The sequence below is a fragment of the Dichotomopilus funicola genome (genome assembly GCF_033296635.1).
Source record: "Dichotomopilus funicola strain CBS 141.50 unplaced genomic scaffold C8A04scaffold_2, whole genome shotgun sequence".
Taxonomy (NCBI): Eukaryota; Fungi; Ascomycota; class Sordariomycetes; order Sordariales; family Chaetomiaceae; genus Dichotomopilus; species Dichotomopilus funicola.
This window is the reverse complement of record NW_026944023.1, coordinates 516,165-540,058: the sequence shown is the minus strand read 5'-3', so window position 1 is coordinate 540,058 and position 23,894 is coordinate 516,165. Positions and strand designations below refer to the sequence as shown.

General features: G+C 54.9%; 5 protein-coding genes across 5 annotated transcripts; all 5 read right to left on the bottom strand.

The window, feature by feature from the left end:
* Positions 1–783: 783 nt before the first annotated feature.
* C8A04DRAFT_8778 (78 kDa glucose-regulated protein) lies at positions 784–3,520 on the bottom strand (the record flags this gene model as incomplete). Its single annotated transcript, XM_062785239.1, has 11 exons — positions 784–975; positions 1,040–1,452; positions 1,518–1,548; positions 1,622–1,657; positions 1,722–1,793; positions 1,937–2,503; positions 2,558–2,705; positions 2,773–2,976; positions 3,045–3,102; positions 3,174–3,230; positions 3,295–3,520. 11 exons carry the CDS (start codon positions 3,518–3,520, stop codon positions 784–786), a joined length of 2,004 nt encoding a protein of 667 aa, XP_062641113.1.
* A 1,883-nt stretch (positions 3,521–5,403) lies between these two features.
* Positions 5,404–7,184, bottom strand: C8A04DRAFT_33865 (cytochrome P450; the record flags this gene model as incomplete). Its single annotated transcript, XM_062782635.1, has 3 exons — positions 5,404–6,552; positions 6,642–6,839; positions 6,939–7,184. The coding sequence occupies 3 exons, from the start codon at positions 7,182–7,184 to the stop codon at positions 5,404–5,406; spliced, it is 1,593 nt and encodes a 530-aa protein (XP_062641112.1).
* Positions 7,185–8,443: 1,259 nt separating this feature from the next.
* On the bottom strand, positions 8,444–10,327 carry C8A04DRAFT_8727 (uncharacterized protein; the record flags this gene model as incomplete). Its single annotated transcript, XM_062785220.1, has 1 exon — positions 8,444–10,327. One exon carries the CDS (start codon positions 10,325–10,327, stop codon positions 8,444–8,446), a length of 1,884 nt encoding a protein of 627 aa, XP_062641111.1.
* A 4,166-nt stretch (positions 10,328–14,493) lies between these two features.
* Positions 14,494–17,656, bottom strand: C8A04DRAFT_33863 (kinesin motor domain-containing protein; the record flags this gene model as incomplete). Its single annotated transcript, XM_062782634.1, has 3 exons — positions 14,494–14,634; positions 14,734–16,829; positions 16,900–17,656. 3 exons carry the CDS (start codon positions 17,654–17,656, stop codon positions 14,494–14,496), a joined length of 2,994 nt encoding a protein of 997 aa, XP_062641110.1.
* A 4,776-nt stretch (positions 17,657–22,432) lies between these two features.
* C8A04DRAFT_24287 (uncharacterized protein) lies at positions 22,433–23,545 on the bottom strand (the record flags this gene model as incomplete). The annotated part of the gene is made up of 1 exon (XM_062779070.1): positions 22,433–23,545. One exon carries the CDS (start codon positions 23,543–23,545, stop codon positions 22,433–22,435), a length of 1,113 nt encoding a protein of 370 aa, XP_062641109.1.
* Positions 23,546–23,894: the final 349 nt, after the last annotated feature.

The window sequence follows — 23,894 nt, the reverse complement described above, 5'->3', positions numbered from 1 at the left end:
TTCTCGGTGGCGACGCGAGCGGGTCGGGGGTCGGGGGGCGGGGGGTCGCTCGGGGAAACGCCCAATAAATGTGGTTGGGTTGGGATGGCTAGCCGCGCTGGGCAAACAATGGACGGGAAAACAAAGAAATGGGCGCTAAAACGATCGGGAATGATGATGGTGACAAAGGTTGGAAGGTTCTCCTGATTCTTTTTTTCGCTGTGGGAATGCGGCTGTAGTCGCGAGAGCCTCGGAGCAACCGCGCGCGGTGGTGGAAACTTGAAGGTTCCACGTTCCTCAACGTAGCGTAGAACAGGAAGCGCAGCACTTGATCAAGTGGAGTCGCCCCAGGACTTGTGAGATTCAGGCGGTGGGGACGGCTTGTGACCTCCGCGAGCCTCGGCACTTAACAACGAACTTGCCGAGTTCCAACCATTGGGGTTTTTTTGGAAGAGCGCTGGGAAGCCATGGAAGCCACCCCGAGGTTTAACCGGTCTCGGCCCAGGCCTCAAACTCCCCTGAAGCTTGGGCAAGACCAATCTGCTCGTACAAAATTACAACATCTCACCACTTTCAGCAAGGACAGACTGGAATCATTTTCGAGGAGCACGCGTTTCTAGCCCTTACACACATCAAAACCAATGGAATAACAATTCCGAAAGATAGTTGGTCGAATTCCGGATGCATTCATTTGCTACAAAACCCCCTGTTTTATCTGCCAGCACCTGGGCCGGTCTCAACAGTTTATTGTAAGGCAAAGAAAGCAGCCTCTCGGGCGGTTTGAGCTGTCGAATTATGGTCGAATTAGAGTTCATCGTGAACGTCTCCAAAGTCGCCCCGTTCGTCGGCCCCCACGTCGGCGTGATCATATAGGCTGCTCGTAATGGGGTGGGCGACGTCCGACAACTTCTCCCTCTGCTCCGCGAAATCATCCGCAGTGGCTCCAGTCCCATACTCGTTGATCCAGTCCAAGGCCTCGGCCACAGCGTCTCGTAACTATACAACCATATCGTCAGCAAAGCTCCACAAGTCATTCATGGCAGCGTAATATTCTACTCACGGCCTCTTTCGCGTCCTCGTCGATCTTACCGCCCAGTCCACGGTCATCCTCCAGCTGGTTCTTCAAACTGAACGCGTAGGTCTCAAGGCCGTTTCTCGCCTCAATGCGCTCCCGAGCTTCCTTGTCCTCGTCGGCGAACCTCTCAGCCTCTAGGATCATACGTTCGATCTCATCTTGAGACAAGCGTCCAGCATCGTTGCTGATGGTGATAGTTTCTTTTCGACCGGTACCCTTATCCTCAGCCGAAACTTCCAGGATCCCGTTGACATCGACGGAAAACTTGACTTCTATCTGAGGGACGCCTCGAGGCGCGGCTGGGATACCTGTGAGCTCAAATTTGCCGAGGAGGTTATTATCTTTTGTCATGGACCGTTCGCCTTCGTAGACCCTGATCATGACTGCTGGTTGGTTGTCTGCCGCCAACGTTAGCACTCACCAGAGTAGAGAGAAGATGTCTGATGAGTCTATTCAGCCTTACCCGCAGTAGTAGAGAATATTTGAGATCGTGCCTACATCCGGGATGATTAACATCGATACAGACCGTAGAAACAAGGCGGGAAAGGACCAAAGGGAACAACCTACCGTCGGGAGCTGGGTGTTGCGCTGGATCAGTTGTGCCTGCTCACTGTCAGTCAAAAGTATCACCAGACCATAAGCCTAACGGCGCTGCTCTAAAACCCACCATGACACCGCCCGCCGTCTCGATACCGAGGGTGAGGGGATTGACGTCCATGAGGAGGATATCATCAGCGGCCTATCATCACCAACAAGTTAGCATGATCTAATCAACCCAAAATCTCCCAAGACCAAACCTCACCTTCACGCCTGCAAGAACCTATCCAACCCACCAAGTCAGCAAAATTCACTCACACATCCACATCTGGGTAGAGTTCTCACCCCTCCCTGCACCGCAGCGCCAAACGCCACGGCCTCATCCGGATTCACCCCCCCGCTAGCCTTCCTCCCAAAGAATTCCTCCACCAGACTCCGAATCTTAGGAATCCGCGTCGACCCGCCCACCAGCACGATATCCGTCACATCCGCCTTGTCCACATCCGCATCCTTCAACACCCGCCGAACCGACTCGAGCGTCTTCTTAAACAACTGCATATTCAGCTGCTCAAACGTCGCCCTCGTCAGCGTCTCCGAGAAGTCGATGCCGTCCATCAGGCTTTCGATCTCAACGCGGGTCGACGATTGGGATGAGAGAGCGCGCTTGGCCTTTTCCGCTTCGCGTTTCAGCTTGCCCATGGCCTTGGTGTTCTTTGTTATGTCCAGCTGGTGGGCGGCTTTGAACTTGCGCGCGAGGTGCGTGATGATCTTGTTGTCGAAGTCTTCTCCGCCGAGCCGGGTGTCGCCGGCGGTGGCGAGCACCATAAAGTTGCCGTCTTCGACTGAAACGAGGGAGACGTCAAAGGTGCCGCCGCCGAGGTCGTAGACTAGGACTTGGCGTTCTCCTTGGACCTGCTGGGGGGTTTAGTCCGTGATGCTTATGCGAAATGGTTCACTAGATCATACCTTATCGATTCCATAAGCCAGCGCCGCCGCCGTAGGCTCGCTCAAGACCCGGACAACGTTAAGTCCGGCAATGGTGCCGGCATCTTTGGTAGCCTGTCGCTGCTTGTCGTTAAAGTACGCTGGGACCGTGACCACGGCGTGCTTGATCCTGCGTTGTTTATGGGTCAGTACGGGCGAGTAACAGCAGTAAGGCGCATACTGGGTCGGAAACTTACTTTTGGCCCAGATACTGCTCTGCAGTTTCCTTCATTTTCCCCAAGACCATGGCGCTGACCTCTTCAGGGGTAAACTGCCGCGTTTCCCCGCCAACATCAAGTTCGACCACGGGTTTGTCTCCCGGTCCATCAATTACCTTGAATGGCATGTGCTTGATGTCGGCTTGTACTTCTTTGTCCGAAAAGCTCCGTCCTATTAATCGTCTAGAGGAGTCGTCAGTACATGTCTTTTGAGATCCGTCTCGATTTGGTACTGATATGGTGACACTAACTTGATGTCAAATATTGTGTTTGTCGGGTTACTCGCATATTGATTCTTCGCCGCATCTCCTGAAGACACGCACACGTTAGACCGTTATCCAGGAAGCGAGGACACAACGGAAAGGGAGGGCGTAACATACCGATAAGACGCTCCCCAGTCTCGGTAAACGCGACATAACTTGGTGTTATCCTGTGTCCTGTATTCAACGTATCAGTGCTGGTTCGGGCGACGGATGATAGTCTCCAACACCCTCGTCGCACCTTGATCGTTCACTATTACTTCAACCCCATCTCCTTTCATAATGCCAACACATGAATAAGTTGTGCCGAGATCGATACCAATGATGGGCTCCCCGGGTTCGACATCTGTACTAGTTGTAGAAGTAGTAGCGGCAGCGGCTGGGAGGACGGCGAGGGGGCAAATGAGAATAAGGAAGAATAAGAGAATGCCAATCCCCAGTGGGATTTGCCGACGATGTTGTCGCATCTTTCTCGCCATGTTGTTTCGGTACTGAGAGACGACAAACGCTGTGTTCTGGGGAGGGATAAGATGGGGCTGCTGTGGTCCTTGAAAATAAATCCTAGGTGGAATTAATATCGTGTCAATGCCACGGTCAAGTAACAAAGTATATCAATGGTCTGGTTAGATGATGGAAGCAATACCTTGATATCAGCGCCTGAAATTCACTTTATACAAACGAGGCAACAAAGTCCTGGCGGTTTGTAACAGAGTGTCCTGAAAGAAAAAAAGGCGGCCGAACCAGCCCCTGACTGTATTTTGGGTCGACAAGGCGCTTCTAGAACGCGCCGGACAGGAGAAGAAAGGACACATGTCAACGGCCAAATAAAACGGCCAAACGGCCAGTTTGTGTTAAACCATCCTTCTCGGTCTGCTCGAACAGGTTATCCCTGGGACCGAGCCCACGCCGCACGCTTGTCGGGTGTTCAGCCCAGCGGCAAGAAATCCTATAGGCAGTATTTCCCATTCGGACCATTCTGAGCATACACTACTCTCTGGTGGGGGTTCTTAAGTTTAGGGTTTTACTCAAACTTAATTTTGACTTCCTTCTTGATCGGGATCTCAAATCTTCCTCTTCCAGATACTGAATAATGCTAAAGACTTTCCCCTCCCCTTTGTTGGGGCCACAACCGTAGTTTAAGACGCTCTTTTTCCACACACCAACACATCAACTAGAATATGTATGTTGAATGCAAATTCTTCCCTAGTAGCCAAGCACTAGTTCATTCCGCTTCACCTTGTCTGAGAGATGTCAAGCTTTGTAAGTCGTGGTTCGCAGCGGCCACCAGACACAAATCAACAACGCAAAACTTGCCCTCCGCTTGCATTCAACTAACGGATCAGTTTATATATGTTGACCTTCTTTAATGCAGTAGTCCCTTTGAATGTGAGTAGCCTAGACCACGCGCCCACGCACATTGTGGATTTCCGTCCCGACCCCGTGGCACAGCAGACACCAACATCAAATAAACAACAACACGGTGTTCCCAGCCGCTGAGTGACTCCCACAGTCGAGTAGTTTCCCTTGGCATCCATCACCCACCTAATAGTTCGAGTCGTCCTGACTCATTCTCAAGATGAATCACACCCCTTTTCACAACGTGTCCTTCCCACCACCTGTTTCAACACCAATCCCCATGCTATCAACACACCTTATTGACACAGGCGAGATGAAATAACAGGAAAGTAGACAGATTAGGCAAGCGAAGAAATCCCATCGAAAAGAAACAAGAAAGATTAATGGTGACGATAACGCCTCTTTGCTTGGATTTTGCTTGGCTCTTTCGCACTTCATCGTTTTGAGAATGCGAGCGCCGAGAATACACATGTGTCCTCCCTAATGACAGACAGGCAAGACACAGCCCGTTTGGGTTGGCAGGCAACCCCTGATTGGATTCCTCTCAAGCAACCAACATCGCCTCACGTTCTCCACATGCAGTGGAAGCACCCCAATTTGGGGACGCACATGCTCGAGGCATCAAAGGGAGGTAAGTTGGAATTCAATTACCAGCCCAGAAACGGATTATTAGGTAGCATTAAGATAAAATTAAATCTATGACCGGTTCGTCTTTGCCTGCCCGCACCGCACCCGTTGACACCCACCCCAAAATCCAGCACGCCGGTTATACGCCTGCTTCTTCTCATCGTCTTGAGACTGAAACCCGTTGGGCCGGAGTCTATCCGCGTCCGGCTTCAGGTCAGATCATTAGTGCATGTATATACATATATCCCAAACATAGGTGACAGCCGACGAGTGAAAGTCATTTCGTCAGCCAGCTTCGGACATTATCCCTGACATTATTATTTCTTTACGTTTTCACACCCCTTCTCCTAACCTAACCACTGCTCATTTACTCCGTATCCCGCCTCTCCCACTGGATGTTCGCCGGCTCAAGCGGGCGCGAGAAGAGCGACGCATAGTCGGTACCAATGACCTTGTTGCTGCCGTCGACATTGCGGAACTTGAACAGGCGCACCGTCGTAGCCACAATAGTCTGCAGCTGGACGTTGGCAAAGTTCTCGCCGATGCAGCGGTGGCGGCCGGCGCCGAACGGCAGGTACGGCGATGCGGCGCCCTTGCTGACCAGGCCGTAACCGTAGTCGATCTTCTCCTCGTCGTCCTCGTCTGGTTCGCCCTGCCGGACGATGCTGGGCGCCAGCGGCGACTCCTTGCTCCACCGGTGCGGCTCCCACAGATCGGGCTCCGGGAAGTACTGCGGGTCTGAGGCCGATACGCCGGGGGCGGCGAGGAGGACGTGGCTGGTTGGGATGACGTACTTGGTGCCGGGGACGGACATGGGCTGCTTGACGGCACGCATGATGGAGTGGATCGGGGCGTTGAGGCGGAGGGTCTCCTTGATGACGGCCTGGTTGAGGGGCAGCTTGGCCAGGTCCTCGTAGGTGAGCGGGGGCAGGTCAGCGCCGAGGTTCTTGATCTGTTCCTGGTACAGGTCCTCCATGATGTCCGGTCGCGCGGCCAGGTAGAGCATGATCCAGGAGCTGGTGGACGAGGAAGAGTGCTGGCCAGCCATCAGGAGGGCGATCATCATGTGGGCAATCTCGTGATCGGGAACCTTGACGCCGTTCTTGTAGGTGGAGTTCATCAGGTGGTACATGATATCCTGGGCGCCGGTCTCGCCACGGTCACGGCGCGACTTGATGGTGTCCATGTAGATCTTGGCGACGGTCCTCTGCGCGTGGTCGCGGCGGTTGTTCCAGGGGAGAGGGGCCCAGTGCAGCATGAAGTTGATCGGTGAGAAGCCCATGTCAAGGTCGTGGTAGAGGTCGGCCAGGGTCACATCGAACTTATCACGGATCTCCTTGCCCTGCAGGGCGTGGGATGCGGTGAAGATGGTGATCTGGGCCATCTTGGGGCAGATGTTGGTAACGCCGGACTTGCCCTTGAAGTCGGTAGAGCGCTTGAAGTAGTCGTTGACCTCGTCTGCGATGATGGGCACGTAAGAACGGAACGCCTCGGTGGTGAGGGCAACCTTCATGAACTGCAGAAGCACAACAATGTCAGTCACAGCTTATTTCTCTCTTCTCTTGTTCCCTTGCTGCATGTTTGTCCTCCCCGGGCATCACTCACCTTCTTTTGCTCCATGAGTTTCGAGTTGGGGCAGTCGTAGACCACATCTTTGCCGAAAACGGGTGTCGTGAGCACGGTGTAGATGTCCTCGGCGCAAACGTCGCGAATCTTGCCGTTGAGGATGAACTCATTGCCCTTGGGGCCAACGTAGACGGTCGTCTTCTTGCCGAGAAGAATGAAGGTGAAGCAATCGCCATACTATCGAGAAACGAAAAACAAAAAACACACGTTAGTTACGGTATGCCATTGAAGGGGACCACGCTCGCCCGCGTCATTTTCAACATCTTTTCAACGTACCTTGCGCCTGTTCACGTCAAAAAACCGCGGCGGATCCATCCCGTACGTGATGGTGCTACCCACGAAGGGGAACCAGTGGAAGACGATGGGCGGCTCATTGGGGTTCTTGACCAGCGCCTGCTTGAGGACGTTCAAGAACACACTCAGAAACAGGATGCCTCCAATCGCGACACCAATTTGCGAGCCCAGCCCGAGGCGCGAGAAGCCCTCGGCCAGCGGGCCGCCGACATCTTGGATCAAGCCCATTTGCGTGCAGAAAGGAAGAGGAAAGGAGACGGGGCGGTGGAGGAGAGCGTCGTGTCGAGAATTCAGAACAAAGTGCTGGCGGTCCGAGCGAGTAAGAAGACTCTGTAGTAATCAGGCGCGCTGGATGTCGTCCTTCTCTCCAACAAGATGGGCGAGAGGAAAGGGCGGGTTTTAAAGACGTTGGTGTTTGTTGTCAGTCTTCTTTTTTTTTTCTGGCACACCAAGATTGTCCCAGGGAAAGGGGCGCCACGATTGGCAAAGCGATGGGCATTTGGTGATCTCTCCAATATCCAGCCAATCAGATCGAGGGTTCGTATTCGCATTCATCCCAAGTACCTGAGTACACCCCTGGTTCGGCTCGATCATGCCATCTACCCACACGTGCCACAGCAACATCCACGATGCATTGAGCCTAGACAAGACTTTTTGATACCAAGAGAGTCTCGGCGGATGCGTTGTTCAATGATGCCTCGAGATCTGTTGCGGGGAAGCTTGGGGAGAGCCCCGAATACGATTCCCATAACGCGTCCAACAATTTCTGTTGCAGGAGTTCCGCCCCGATGACAAAAGACCGGATTGGACGAACACTGGAAGCCCCTGCCAAAGCCGGATTCGAAACTTGGCGATACCCTAACCCTCGCGCAGCAGCAGCAGGAGGAACGTCTCGCATTCGTTTTTGAACAACGTCAAGTGCGTGAACACCCACCCCACTTACTTCTTGCTTGCGTACATCTGACTAGTTACCCGTGGACACGAAAAGGAAGCCAAGAACAATGTCGGAGTCTCTCGGTGAGAAACGCACGTCTCAATCACCCAACATGGGAGTACCAAATTGATAGACCTCCATCTAGTGCTCTTAGTCAAACGAGCGTATGCACCATACGGAGTAGATATCCAGGCCCCAAACTCGCACCCCTCCCCCCTTTCCCCATCAAGGATTATGAACGACCTAACGATCGTGGGGCTAACAGATAGAAAACAACACTGTACGCGTATATGGTATCATAATCTCTCCTCCTCCCGCCCTCCGGCTCACCTGCCTCCCTGCCCCGTGTAAATGTTTCAAATGCTCCCTCCCGCGGTCTCCTCTTTTTCAATATCAACAACCACATGACAACCAATCAACGCCTAATGAACGCCTTTCTAAATGCCCCCACAAATACAAGAAGGAAATATGACGGAGCTGTTGCCGGCCCAATATTCCCGCTTATAGGGAAGTCCGTGTATGGCTGGCTGGCCGGGGGAGGCTGCTCAGCCGATCACCACTCCAACCCCATCCACCCGTACCCTCCATCAATGTTCACCCAATTCCCCGCTTCGATCGCACCCTCCCATCCCATCATGACGGCTAGCAGCCGACACCCCACTGCACTAACAGTGCAAACAATCGCATCGCTCGCGCCAGCCAGCACTGCCAGATCCATCATGTACGCGCGGCCGACCAGGCTCCTCAGCCGCAGGGTTTCCGCGGACGGCGGGTGATCGCCGCTTCCAGTACTTGCGCTGCTGCCGTCTGCGCCGTCGCCGGCATGTGGTGAGGCGACGCCTAGGTTCCAAAACATGGCAGCGAAGAATCCACCCTCCCAGCCAAACGATTCGTCGACGAACTTGCGCATGATTGACTTGTCCCGCGTGGCTTGCTCCAGGTTCTCCTTGCTGGCTAGCTTGATGCGCTCCTGGGCACGGCGCGTTCCTGATAACTCGCTACTTTCATACACCACCGGGTCGTCGGATGCGACCACAACGATGCTGCGCTCCCTGGCGGCCGCGGCGTCCTCGTCGCTAGTGGTTCGCAGGCTGAGAGGCCCGTTGGCGGTGTGGTTGAAGTAGGAGTCGATAATCTCGTAAGCGGTGTCGATGAAGAGGTTGAGGGGCATGTACGAATGTCGGTACTGGGATGCGAGGGGATGTTGGTCGCCACGACGGATGTGGACACCGACCGCGAGCCCCTTGCGCTGATCCTGGGTCTCCGGTGCGGCTCTCACGGCCACGAGCTGGCGAACCCGATCATCGACGTAAGCCGCGTCGTCGTCGTTTAGTCGAGCAAGCGCCTCGTAGCCCCTGCGAGCCAGACTAAACTGGGCTTTCCGCAAGGTTTGGCCCCGCGTCTCAGAGGGGGGATCCGGGTTCTCGGTCAAACTTCCGAATAACACATCCATAGTTGCGGCGGATGCAACTAGGTGCCGTGCATGTCGCGGGCATGGTAGTACCTCGTGGCTCGGCGGTGCCATGCATCCTGGGGGTGGCGGCGGCTGGAAGATAGCGGAAAACTTGCCATAACCCCATCGAGTATCATCAACGAAGAACGCACGCCCTTCCTCCTCAGCGAGCCCATAAGCAATCCACAGCATCATCAACGTTTTGCCCAACCCTGCATCATCCGACTCGAGAACATACGTCAGGCTTTTTTTGCACACCACTTCCCCTTCCGCGCCCTTTTTCAAGGTGCTCCCACCGTCTAGCCCTGGGCTCGGAAGAAACCCGGCCCGTTCCGCTTCCTGTACATCGATAAATTCATCCGTCGAGTCGGACCCAAATCCCAGGGAAACCTGGTGCAGTCCATGCGCATGAGATTGTAGTTCCCGAGCCCGCTCCGCAACTTGCCGGCACTGAACACAGATCTCTGAGTATTGGTCTGCCGGTAAGGGGAACGCTGAACCAGGTGGTATCGACACCGTCCACTTTGTGCGTCCTCGGTGATCGGTCACGACAATCGGAGTTGGGAAATCTGGGGCCTCGTTCTGTGAAACCATCCCCGTCTTGAGCTCCATCTCTTTCACCGAGTCCGGCAATTCTGTTGACGCTGGCGGCACTGGCTCGCCAAATAGCCATGTCAGAACCTCCAGTGCCGCAAAAAAGACTGCGACGACACTCAGCAATCGGATCGCATAGCGAACCGCCCGAAGTGGCCGTCTGGTTCCGAAAAATCGACGGGTCGGTTTCTTTGCGGGCGGTGAAAGTGAAGGCAGGCCGGGGGACGGGGGCGGGGAGAAAACCAGGTGGTTAAAGTTGAACCGTGAGGATGTCGAAGATAGCAGTCCCCGGTCGTGGTTGTACGATGCTGCTCGGCGGAGGTTGATTCGTGGTGGTGATATCACAACTTTGGCGTGGGACGCCCTGCTGAGATCAAGTGTTGGCGGCATGATGAGAAACTCTGAGTTCGGTGTCTGTTACGGCATCGACTAGCTCGAATAGGTGTCGTGGGCTGGCCGTGATCGAGGGGAGAAGAGTCGAAATGATCAACTCGAATGGTACACTGGTGTCCTCAGAACCCACCCCGATGTCTCACAGGCACAAGCCGTGAGCTTGACGTTTCGCGAAGCCCGCAGCCGCGCGCCCAAAAAATGGAAGAGAGAGGTGTGCTTCCTTGAAGAAGATCGAGGGGCCGAGACAAAAATGGGTAGTCCAAGACGCCCTCATTCGACGCCATGCTCCGGTTGTGGACTTCGACAACTCTCGTCTCCTGCAACACCCCCCAATCACCGAGCCTGAGACTAGTGACGTCGTGTGGAGGACTGGTTTGGTGGTATCAAGGCTAGCAGAGCGCGGAGCGGAACCCCTCCAACTCAAGGTAGCACGGTGCCACCAGGCTGCGGCAGCTTCTTATACGGCAACACGGAGTTCCTGGAGGGGGCGGTGAGGTCGCAGGATGAGATCCAGTGAGCCAGTGCCGAACCAGAAGATGATCTGCGCCGAAGACAATTTTCTCCTTCTTCCGATGGGTCAGCCAAAAGGCCCACGGTCGGGATGTCCTGTGGGGTCGTCGCCTTGTCCGCAAAACTCCAACTCGCCCGGGGGTGGGATTGTGCAGCGCCAACTAGCAATGACGTTGGCGGCGCAGTGTTCGTGCTCAGTCAATGAGTTCACAACATCCTTGGAAAACGCGAGAAACTCGCCATGAGTTCAACGGCCGGAAAAAAAGTAAGATGAAATCCGAGACCAGTGAAGAAAGGGGAATAGATCAACGATATTGGGAAAGAAAGAAATCTTGAAGCAATCCCGGGACAAACGGCATCAGTGCCTGATGAACGGCGACTTATCAGTCCGTCTTTGCAGGGGAGATCTTCTGGGAGCAGTGGGGCACAAACGAGGTCGGAAGGACGCGATGCCTCTCACAAGTTTTCTCTCGGGCGTTTTTGCGGGATGAAGTTCTGATACAAACGATGAAAGTGCAACGCTAATAAAGTCACGGTCGCTTGTGCCAGCAAGCGAAGGGACCTGATGATTTCGGGTTTGGAGGAAAAATGCCGAAGATATTGAACCGCGCAGTGCCTTCCTCGAAGACGAGACGAACTCCGTCATCCTGCAAGGGAAAAGAAAGACAACCCGAGGAGGAGTGAGAAAGATCGTCGGGTGCTGCGGAGTTGTCGATCCAATGTGACTCTTGCTCAGGGGCTGCCACGGGGACGGCAGGGCACTCCATGACCTGCCATGCTCGTTCGATCAAACCGTTTTGTGAAGGATGTCGGGGTCCAATGGCGAAAGGAAAAGTCGGTCCAGGACCAGATGCTCTTTCCTGTTTGGCGTTTGGAGTTGCTCGCCACAATGCGCCCTTTTCACACGCTAGGTTGCAGGTTTCGAAAACGCGCTCCCGTTTTGTTGAAGCCGAAAACTCCCCCCACCTTGCCCACCCAGAACCGGGGACATTTTACACCAAGTTGACGGGATGCATGTGGACGTTGCCCGGTTTTGGTTTGCTTGGCGACCCTGAAATTCTCAAATCAGAGCAGAAACCACATTTCCCCAGCGTTTTGGGTGTTCACAACAGCTCGCCTCAGCAGCACAGCACAAGACACATTTAACCAGTTATCTTAGACTTCGTATTTTTCTTCATTTTTCTCACTCTCTGTGGCACTGACGTTGAGAAAAAGAGTGCCATGAGACCCTGCCCGGCCTGAAAAGGGCAGGAGCGCGGGACAGGGTCGATCGCACTTTCGACCCCCGCTGATTCTGAAACGCGCCAGGCGATGGCAAATGGTCCAATCAAAGGTTAGACAAGAGCCGCCACTTTACCCAGCAGGCCGGTGACATCCCGAATGTCAGCCCCACATTTCGACCTGCCACAACGGAAGACCACGGAATTCATCATCGAACTTCGGAGCCCAAGTCACCTTTGTTCCGTGTTTTGAATACAGAGAATATACTCGGTTCTTGGGTGGCAAACACACTCGCTCGTCGATCGCTTCAACTCGTATGTCAATAAGCGCGGGGAAAGGAGCCACCTCAATAGGGACAGGCCTTAGTCGATCTCTCACCAACGACTTGGCAAACAAGCAAACTACACGTAACGTTAGGTTTTGTGGATAGACCAGTTTAGTCCGGGTCTTCGATGGTTCTGAGTCCCAAGCTAGCGGCAACTGGCGTCTCCCAAAACAGACATTTTAGACGGGTGAATGATGCGTAGTGAGGGTCAAAAAAGGAACAACACTCTGGGACCGGCGCAACTGTGTGTTGGTTTAGTCTTCAAGGCAGGCGGAGACCTTTCCATATTCTGTGCCGAGTTAGTTTCAAGTGATCCGTAGGGATATCAAATGTAAATGCAACGTAGAGAAGGGTTGTTGGGCTCTGGGAGGGTTACGACTGTGTCAGATATCAACGACCAAGGGCCGCCCAGCAGCCGCCCAACTCACGGAGTAAACCAGATGCTGCAACTCTTCGGCAAACCAAAACCAAACGCACCCAGCAGGTCTAAGAGGGCGGAAGACGTTTTTTGCATACCATGTAGTCGGTGTCTGAGGCCCACAGCAGAATTCAGGTCAACCATTGGACTAAGTACCGAGTGTCGCCCGTCATTGCGTTCATGCAAGCAGCCGAGAGACAAGGGCCGTCAGGGTTGACTGATATGTGTAGATGTTCGCAGTCCCACACGCCATGACCACGCCCCGTCAGAAGCATGCGAACATATCAGAGACACCCAAAGCATAGACTCAATCTTAACCACCTCCTCCAATGTTTATGCATCTCCCCGGGACACCCCCGCCACTAACTTTAACACCCTCTCTCAACCGCATATATAGTCAACCGAATCCCAGAAAACCTGTCAACTGGTTCACCGATCAAAGCAAACAGGCTACACACAACCAACGGAAACAAGCTGAACCTTTCCGCATTGCATTTCGAGATTTGGTCATATCCTAGTTTTTAGGCCCTTGATTGGTTAGACACAGCATAGAAAAGGGCATGTAGAGAAGGGGAATAACCATGTTTCTGCTGCGCCGTTCAATTATCCAACTTTGATCCGGTCTTGCCGAGTGCCTTTTATGCGTGTTTGTTACTTATTTACCTGTTAATGGATACCCGAGAATTCTCTTAAACCCCTAGACCCTTTCCCATTCCAATACTCTCCTCCTTTTCATCTCATGTCACTCCTCACCCTACCAACCATCTATCTGCCCGATGGCCAAATCCCTAATGCGGCAAACGACAAGCTATAAACGGCGACGGCCTACTCTACCGGAACAACACCCAACACCCCAACACACCACGGAAGCACAGCACGAACACAATCACATTTTTGCACCAAGATCGAACAAACAACTCTTCTTCGCATGCTCCAGATTCAGCATTGCTTGCTAGGCTACCCGAGCTTATCCTATCTTCATGACCTCCCCCCACTTTCCCCCCTACAGGGAAAAATCCACGGAAACCACAAATGCCTTTCCCTTCCTCGTCCACTTCATGGAGTCATTTACGAGGACGCATCCACCTTGCCTTCGCGGTTTCCTTTCCCTCATTTTCCCCAACCTCCGCTCCCCACCCCGGACCACATAACAGCCCTCCATTTGAAACACATTAACGATGATGTTGGTGATACAGAAACTACACCGGCCGCCTCTGTCACCTTTCCCTCCAAATATCAGAAAAAATGGACATCTAGGTCCTGAGACCTTTGAAAAAGTACGAAGAGGAAGAGAAATATCGAAAGAAGAATGAGGTAGAAGGGGTTTCGTGAATACCGGCCGGAAGCTATATCCGCACCAGCAGAGCGGGAAGAATTGAATGAAGAAGATAAAAGGACCAGAAGCCGGGTATATAAAACATGGTGCGAGACAAGCCGTCCAACCAAAGGAAAAAAAGAATAAGACCGCCTGAAACAAAGGGCCAGGTGAGTTGGTTCTCCCCATCATCCCACCATCCCACAACATCATCACCCGAGCGAACTCCGCATCACTGGATATCGTTTGACATCAATGCAGACATATGCCCATATCTCCTTACTAGCATCCGAACCAGTTCGGGAAGAGAACATCTTCCTTCCATTGCCAAGAAGAAACGATCAGAGATAGCCAACTCTTTTACCCACTTCGCCCTAAGCTTCCAACCCCATCGACTTTGGCGGCTCCGCCATAAACGACGCCCGTTGCCTTGAAAGCAATTGCAACTGAATCGGCGGGCCCGCAACTGGTGGGGGCGGTGAAGCAGCAGGTGGTGGGCCAATTGCCGCAGGAGGCTGCGGAAGCGGCATGGTCGGGGGAGGCGCTGCTGGAGACATCGGAGCCGGGCCTAGGTTGGGAGCCTGGTGGACGAACGAGGGCGCCGGGCTCAACACACGGTGTTGTGGCAGTTCGCGGGCCTCGCTCTTCCCGCGGTTCTCCGAAACCAACCGGACGCTGCCGCGCGATCCGCGCACAAGCTGGCCACTCTCGACGCGATCTTGGATCATCTCGTCGAGCATCTTGCTCATCTCGTCAACGCTCTTTGTGCGTTTGCGGAGGTGCGACACTTGGCGGAGAAGCGAGGACGAAGGCGGTGGGGGCGCTGCGGGTGGGCTGCCTGTGGGCGCTGGGCCCGGGTCGCTGTCGAGGATGAGCGACGTGCGGACCTCGGCCCGTGTTTCGTTACGAGATTCGATGCGGGATTCGACACGATCGGTACGATCGGCATTGTCGCGCGATCGGGCGGCGGTCCGCAGAGCGGCCAACATCCGGTCCTTGTCATCGAGGCGGGCACGTAATTCGGCGATTTCGGCATCCTTTTCCTTTATGAGCGTGGAGACGCTGTGGTCTTCGCCAACCATGATCCCCTTGCCCCCCGACAAGCCGACCGAAGTGCGCGAGGAGCTAGCGCGGCGAGCCTGCAGGAGTCGTTTCTCCAGCGTCTGAATGTACCGGTTCTTGTCGACGAGGTCCGCCTGGAGCGCGCGATTTTGCGAAGTCAACGATGCGGTACCGTCGCCGAACTCGCCTAGGCTGTCGTCATCCTCCATTACCACAGGTGTCTCCCCGCTGCCCGAGGAGCGGTGACCGGCCGACTTCCTGCCAATGGTCGAGGCGCTGGAAGTCATCGATTCGGTTCTCTCGAGCCCAAATTTAGCGCCGTTAGAGGTCGCCATCGAAGACCGGATCGACCCCTGTGAATACCGAGGGTGTATACCGAGCGCACTGAAGGATCCACTAGCGTTTACCCCGATAGATTTAGAGCTCAAGATCAGTCTGTTGAGGTGATCTATCCTCTCCTTCAACGCGGTCCGGGCCAGTTGCATTTCCAGCATCTGTTCCTCGTGGCGCAGCTCGGCTTCCTTCTCTCGGGCCCGCTCCTCTTCTGCGTCGCGTTCCTTCTCCTCCTCGGCTTCTTTTTTACTGTTGCTCTTGGCCTGTGTATCCAACTCCTTGCGCAATTCCATGATCTCCATTCGGTAACGCTCCAGTAAGACCCTTGCGTTGCCATCACCACCAACCCCCAAGGCTTCCTCGGCCCGCTTGGCATGGCTGACAATACTGTTCTTGGCTCGAGAGGCGAACTTGAGGGTGTTGAGGGTTTCGTTGATATTTGTGGCCGACGCCGCGGTGCCACCGCCTGGGCCAACAGAGATGGTGCAGAGGATACTGACAAGCGAGTTGCCGGACAGGGCTCCCTGCAATAATCTGGTAAGTTTGCTGTCGCGGTAGGGCAGATGCTTGCCATCCTTATCGGTTGGCTTCCCATCCTTGTCCTTTTGTTCCGAAAGTTTGGCGATAACCGTGCCTAATGTCAGCAAACTTTTGTTGATGTGGGAGCCTTCCTGCCGCCGTTCCTTGGACTCGGCAGCCTTTTCAGACCCAGCCAAATCAATAAGACTGAGCGTCGAGACGCGGACGCCACCTGGTAAGAGGCCCTGACGCTTGCTTTCTCCGGGGCCAGTCGGGACCCGTTCTCGGCTTTCCACAACAATCTGCACAACTGCGTGACTTCGAGAACTCCTCGCATTGAATTGGGTGCTCGCGGTCCGGCGCGCTTGATCTCCGCGAGCAATCACACGAAGCAGTTGTGTCGGACTCTGGACAATCTCTTCCTTGAGAGGACTCGCATAAACTCCCCTTTTGCTGTCCTCGCGAAGTTTGATCTCTTCCTGTGGCTGATTGGCGCCAGTTGCTGTGGACATGCTCAATAGATCCTGGATCTTTTCGTTGTAGATTTCCAGGTAGCTGACCCGGAGGAGAAATTCCCGGGATGGCGTCTCGCGAATGTACGAGAAGATGTCGGTGATGGCAAGTGGGATAACACCGGGAGAAGAAGCCGTGCCTTGCATCGAGAACGTTTTCCCTGTGCCGGTCATACCGTAGGCGAACACCGTTCCGTGGTAACCCTCCATAACTCGCCGTACCAGGCGTTTGGCGCAATGGTCGTAGACTCTCGAGTTGTCGTCGTGCGTCGCGAATACGTTATCTGCAGCAAGAGTTAACGAGCTAGGTCCTGAGGAAACAGCGTTCGAATTCTATCCTCAATGGGTTCTCACCATAAAAGTAGTCGCCCCCTTCTTTCCCTCGGTACCCAAGCAGAGACTTCTTTCCATCCACTATCCAATCGCCATCTGGTCGGATCTCTTGTCCACCGGCATCCGGCCGAACTCTGACGCTGACAATCACATTTCCTTTACCATCTTTGGATGACCGCTTTCCGCCAAACGCAGAGTCGGATTTCGTAAACGCCGAGTCGTTGACGTCGTCATATTGCGTGGCGGAGGTAGAGTAGGATTCTTGGGCGGAGGAGCTGCGGCTCTGTGGAGGGGAGGCAATGCTGATTAGACCATCTGAATTCCTTGTGGCGGCTTGCCGTGAAATCGCCTTGCCATCGCCAGTGCCGTTGAGAAAGCTCGGCGTGCCACTTGACAATTGGTAGGTCGGTGTAGTCGGCGTCTTAGATTTCCGCGACGAAGCTGTGGTAGATAGCGGGCTGGGGGGGAGGCTCGAGATCCGGCCATCGCCACGAGGCGGTTGCGGAAACGAAGCTATGCTGACCGTTTTCCTAATCGTCCTCCCCGCATTGTTGATGCCGGACACGGACCTCGGCTGGGGTGAGGCTGGAGGGAGGAGACTTGCCGATGGCGCCCGCAGGCCAGATCTCGCTGCCACGGGGTTCGATTTGTTGGATAGGGCCGCTAGATTCCCGGTGCTTTTCCTGGTCTTAGTTACCGGTAATGCTGGGAGAGCTATTGATGGTGGGCCGTTCGATGGCCGGGCTGGCCGCGGTGGCCGGGGCAGCGTGGTGGACATCGTGGGTTTGGATCCCAAGTGTTTCCGAGTTTCTTAGCCAGGGCCGAAAGAACTCCAATAGATGCTGGTTGCTGCGGTGGGTGTAGCTCAGCGCAAGTCGTTAACATCGCATCCGTGGTTTTCGTGGACCGGGACCGGATATGTGTCGAAGGGCAACCAAGTCGGCGCGAGGTCGTTGGTAGAAATCGGATCGGGAGAGCGATGCACAGCAGTGAGCAATGAATGACGAATGCTGCTGCCCGTGCTATCGTGGGTCGGTTCCACCAGACCGACAATTCTCGAAACTCTCGTCTGGGGCGTTGCGCTTCTTTTGTTGCTCTTCTTCCGTTTGCGTGAAGGCGCAAGTACAGACACCGCTGGATTGGGTGGTCTTTGTCGAAGCCTAACTCCGAGCTAGCCAGGGGCGCGAAACGCGACCGGTAGAACGGGTGAGGATCTGGCGACACAAAAAGAGACAGGACCGCGTGGGCCGCAGGCGGTGGAACAGCACGCGCCGCGAGCCGACGGTTTTCTTGTGGCGCTGCGTCACGATAATGGACAACTGCACGACTCTGTTGCAGATGTTGGGAAGGGTGTTCGCGAAGTGCAAGGTCGAGAGGCACACACAAGGTTATGGGGGCGCCGGGTCGAAGTGTCTGAGCTGAACTGAACGAGTGGGGGGAGCAGGCCCTGTTTTGTTCGTGCGTCGATCTGAGTGGAAACTCAAGGATATCGCCCAAACCCTTCTGTCTGGAAGCTTGCGCTAAACTCGAGCTGCAGCCGAGGAGAGTCTGCGCTAAGGCGTAAAAAGGTGGGAATCCAATTCTGGTAAAAAAAAAAGGAAAAGATACAAAAGACGGGACGGAATGAGTTCCTTCAACAGCCGGCGGGGAAACAATGGGGGGTGCTCGAGCCAGCACGAGGTCCGGCCCTGGGCGTTCCGATCTCAGACAACGACGGCAGGGACACCGCCAAACACAAGAAATGATTGTCCCCGATACCAAAAGTCGAGAATAACGAGTGAAACACCGGGTCCACACGTAGCTCTTTGTGGTCGTTGATGAGTTGGCCGGACAATGGTGAAAGCCGAGTATGTAAAGAGAGGAGTATGAGAGCGAGAGAAGAGTCGCGTATGTGGACGGTTGATTACTTGCGCTCCTTGAAAGTCTTCCGTTTAAAAGAGCGTGGTTGGTTGGAAGGCCGAGAGGTTCAACTGGCTGAGACGAGGCCGAGCCGTTTCTGTGCTCTTGTCGAGAAACCCCCTCAGTCGAGATTCAAGAACGACCTCTCTCACCACCCAGTGGTTGCTGAGAGACGGCGGGTTGGTGGGCTTCAAGCTCAGGAAATGGAAAGGGAACGGATGAGCAAATCTTTTCTTTTTCCTTTTCCCGTCCCCGTGGGACGTCTCCTGGTTGTCCCTTTTCGCCTTCCCCCCTTCCGGGGAGGCGCATCTGGACGCCCCTTGTTTTTCTGCTCGTGCCTGCCCCATTGTCCCAATTACCCCCCTGCCTATGGCACCTCATCCCCGGTCCAACCGAGCCGGGCAATTGAGGAGCAATTTCAACGGACCATCATCAGGCCCCTGCTGATCCCTGCAAGCGCAATTCAAGGGGATCAAGCCCCTTCCGGATTGGACACGCTTGGCGGGCAGTGACGAGGGCCGAGGGGAGAACGGCTCTCGCAGTCCCAGCAAGCAATGCCGCGTTGTTATATTTTTATTTTTATTTTATTGTTTGAGGTGGAAGGAGAAGGAGGAAGGAGCGGATGTTAGAAATGCAAGAGCAACCAAGTGCGAGTGGAGCCACTGTTCTGACAACCCTCTTCCCAACCAGAGGAACAGACAACTAACAAAAAAAAAACGAGAACAAAAGAGGAACAGTTAAGAAATTAGCAACGAACTTGAGGTGTAAGTGGAGAGAGTCTGTGCCAACCTGTGAAGAACCCAGCGACTGCGGGCCCTCGAGGCTACACTAAGGTTAGAGGAACTCGAAGTATTCAAACACTCCAGGGAAAAGGATGATGAAAACCAACGGCCCCGGCAATGGGCTCACATCCCCAGATGGGACCTGCAGGGCCGGCAAGGGATTTGAGGCTGGGCAATTCGCGACACCAACCGAAAGCCGGGCACGCAGGAGGCGCAAAGAGATCAACTCTGCGCCCGCTCATCACATCACACCTTTGGCGTTGCATTGGCTCCAGCGGGCTTTGGTTTTTTGGCAGTGGGGTTTTCCGCTGTGCCATCGTGCCATCCAAACACGCTTTAAAAGCTGGAACGCGTGAAAGGTAATATCGTCGCGTCGCCGAACTCGATCCGTCGATGGAAAGCTCCACACAAGGACTTCAACGCCTGATGGTTCGTCTAGTTCGTCACAGACGATGTCCCCGGTGGGGTGGTCCGTGGGAAAGGCGCTCCACAATCTTCAAAGCTGGGGGTGATGCTGTGCCTGGCCTGTCTGGACCCTGTCCTTGAAGGTTCGGGAACCTCCCCACGCACTGTCCATCATTAGAGAAAACCGGCCCAGGGGCGCGTCACGACTTTGGATCAACATCAGACGGGAATCGGGACGTGGGCTGTGTCATGTGGCGGCCACGCTGACCCGAACCCAGAAGCTGGCGCACGAGAATAGGATCCGGAAGAGGAAAGCCGCCTTGAGCAAAAGAAAAAGAAACAAGAGAGGGAAAAAGGAACGACCTCACGACGAACCACAAACCACCAATCCCCGCCACCCAAGCTCCCAGGTCACTGGCGGGTCGGCATCTGAAATCCCACGACCCCAAACCACGGCCAGACGCATGCATTCACCCCGACAGGGGTTCTTCTGGCTGCTTGATGCAGAGCAACCTTTTTTGCAGGAACTGCAGGGCAAGGTCACGTTCCGCTCTCACATACAGCTGGGGATCTTGGATGCAACTGAGCCATCGAGCCAGCAATCAACTCAAAAGACAAACCATCGATGAGTTGCATGGTCCCCCTACCCAGGCGGTCATTTATTTTATTTATCAACCCCTGAGAGAATCCGTGTCCTTGATCAACTTCTCCTTGCTAAGCCCCGAGGCCCCCTCCAAAGGTGGCAATATTTCTTGGATTCCCAGCGATCCAATGCAACCCGCAGCGGCCTGCGTCCCGTCGTCTCTCCAGGGCAACGCACGCTGCAGCAAACCGCTCACGCCATCTCGAGAACGGACGCCGATGCAACGTTCTGTTCCTCTCCTCGCTCTCCCGCGTCGGCCAAACCCTGTTTGGGAGACACCGAGTCATTTCCTACGAACTATGTCATTTTCACTGCCTTTTTTTCGACCGAGTTGCGAGTTCGCAGCAAAGGGCTGATTACTCAGTGGTCAACTCAAGCCGGCAAAATGGAACCTCAGACTTGAATGGCCGCACCTAAGCCAAACCCCTGCATACAAGCGACCACCATTGTAAAAAAAAGGGCACGTTTTCGTAGTGCATCACTACACCTAGTTACTGTCTGTACTGTCTGACAAACCGAAAAACAAATCGCCACCGCGGCCTAGCAGCTTCCTTGATTCCATCAACATACATAGTACACTACGCCGTGTAGACGGGCAAGAATCGGCCGTTGATCTTCCGGGGCTAGCTGCGGCCTTGTTTCAACATCTGGGCCGCCGCCGGTGTAAGGCCGGTGTTTCTCATGGCATTCATGCTTTTTCACGGCTCACAAACCCCAAATTCCCGTCTTCCTGTCTATCAATGCTTGTACCATCCCGGACATCGTTCTCGTTCTCATTTATCGTAACCCAAGGCTCGATTTAGGTAGTAATCCCACAGCTAGAAAAAACGAAGGGGGGGACACAGCAGACTGTATTGTTATCTTCCTCCGTGGTTCCTTGGGGTCCTGGATGGTGTTTCTGATCAACGGGATTCTTGGGATTGGCAAGTCTTGCCGTGAAGATCGTAAAGATCTGTTCGTTTGGATTTGTACTACACGTGTACACAGTCTAACCTTCCTCCCAACGAGTAGACCAAGGAAAACGCATAAATCGAGATACCGGCGCAAAGGTAACAGGACTCCCGAAAACCACCAGTTGATGCCGATCTCAAACGATCCCGTGAAATACTCTCATGTTTGGTTTCATCTCAGTTTCTAGAACCCATCCCGTCTATATGATGCACGCCAGCACACCAACCGTCCTTAGTTACCACTTCTTATAGGGCCCGCATATCCAGGGCCCATAATCCAAATCCATGACTCCCGTATTCTTCAATACCCCGCCCTTGGGTACTCACTGCGAGCATCACCCGTGAAACTTCAAACGTAAAAAGGAGGGGCTAGTTGCATGAACCAACGGCTCGCGTGTTTCTTGTGCAGCGGCTTCCTCTCCCGAGAATAGCACATCGCATTGCTCTCGGCGCAGGAGACTGGACCCCCGGGCCCGGGAATGCAGTGTTAAGCCCGAACGCCTGCATTTAAGTTCAGACGATTGAAGCTTCAGCGAGGAGAGGTCGGTGACTAGGTGTGCTTTCCGCTCCGCCGTAAGCGCTTTTTGCTCTCTCTCTCTCTATATGAGATGACCCGTTGTTGCTTGGAGGACTGACAGCCGCCAAACTGAAGCACATTGGTAAGGAGCTCCGTGCCATTGACCAGGCCCCGGCTGTAGGCAGCGTTGAAGATGACGCTCGGCGTAGCGAGTAAAACGTGGCCGTCCTACATAGGTAGGTATGTAATATACCTGCCGGGCGCCTGCGTGCATGGACAAGCGGGTTATGTGGGACTCCGGTAGGAAACTACCTAGGCTGACACGAGGGCAGGGCATACGCGCAGGAAAGCGTTTCGCTCAAACCAGACGCACACCACGCCCAACACTCCCTGTCTCAAAGACTTCAACAACACCAGCCCCAACGGCCTCCCGCAGCACCCAGTCAAACGCGAGCCCGTGAAACACCTTCCACTTCTTGGTCCGCCCAGGCATAACGCCCGTGAACTCGCCCCTGGCCTTCTTGGCCAGGGCAACCTCGCTCTCTCCCGCAATGCCGCCGTCCCACTTCTCACGCAGGTCCGACTCGGGTAGTTCCCGGTACTGCGTCCTGCGGAGCAAGTCTGCCAGGTGCTCTAGTGCCGCGGAGATCAGCTTCAGATACACCCCGCATCCGGGAATCGCGATGCTAAACCCTCCCGGCGCGGGCCCGGTCCCGGGTAGCTGTCCCACCATGCTTCTCGCCCCGGTACCCCCAGCCGCATGGATTACCCCGTCTCCTCCCGCGGCCGCAACCGACCCGGCCGCTGCCCGTGACACAGTCTCAAGACTGATCATGCCATACCTCTGGTCCGGCCGCGCAGACAAACCTGACCCCCCTCTTCCACCACCAGCAGCACCACCTGCCGCATTCCCAGCCGTCAAAAACCCCGCTCGTACCAACGCATCCACCTCTTTCCTCCGCAGCCCACACTCCCTCACATCCCCCTCCGTCATCCCCGTCCTCCCCGGATTCGCCCTCAACCACCTTACAAACTTCTCCCCAATCCCCCCATCTCTTCCCTCCTTCCCACCAAGCGCACCACACTCCCTAACCAACTCCTCCAACCCCTCCACCAAAACAAACAACTCCCCACCCCCCCTAACAGCCCTCAAAGTCGGCACCACCACCCTCCTCCCTTTGCCCGAGCGCACCATCCCCGCAATCTCCCTTTCGGCAGCCGCGGGAGACCGCGCAAGGCCGGTGGTGAGGAGTAGAGCGTGCAAGTGTGCGATAGAGACTAAAGGGGGCAGGGCTGCTCGGGCGTGGAGGGCGGTGGCGATACGGTTGGCGCCGAGGCCGGTTGTTGTTGGGGCTGGTAAGGCGGGGAGGCCGGGGATGATGGGGAGGCGGGCGGTGTCGTTGGGGGTGGGGAGGAGGGGGGGGGGGGGGGGGGGGGTGGGTTGGGGGGGGGGGAGGGGGGGGTCGAACATGGTGTGGAGGATGAAATGGTGGATTTGGAGAGGGGTGCGTAAGGGGACTGGGGGGGATTGGGATTGGGAGGAGGGGGAGGGTTGGAGTAAAGATGGGAGTGGGTTAGCGGAGCCGAGGTCTTGTAGTTTGTGATGATTTGCGGTGTTGCTGTTGTTGTTGATGTTGGTCCCATGGTTCGTGATGTTGAATTTGGTATTTGTAGAGGACGAGCCCGGTTTCGTTCGAGTTAACGCGGCGGTCCGTGATGGTGACGGTGTTGAATTTTGTTTTGCGGCGGATGACGACGTCCGTTTCTTAACACGGGAGCCATCACGGACCGCCGCGTTAACTCGAACGAAACCGGGCTCG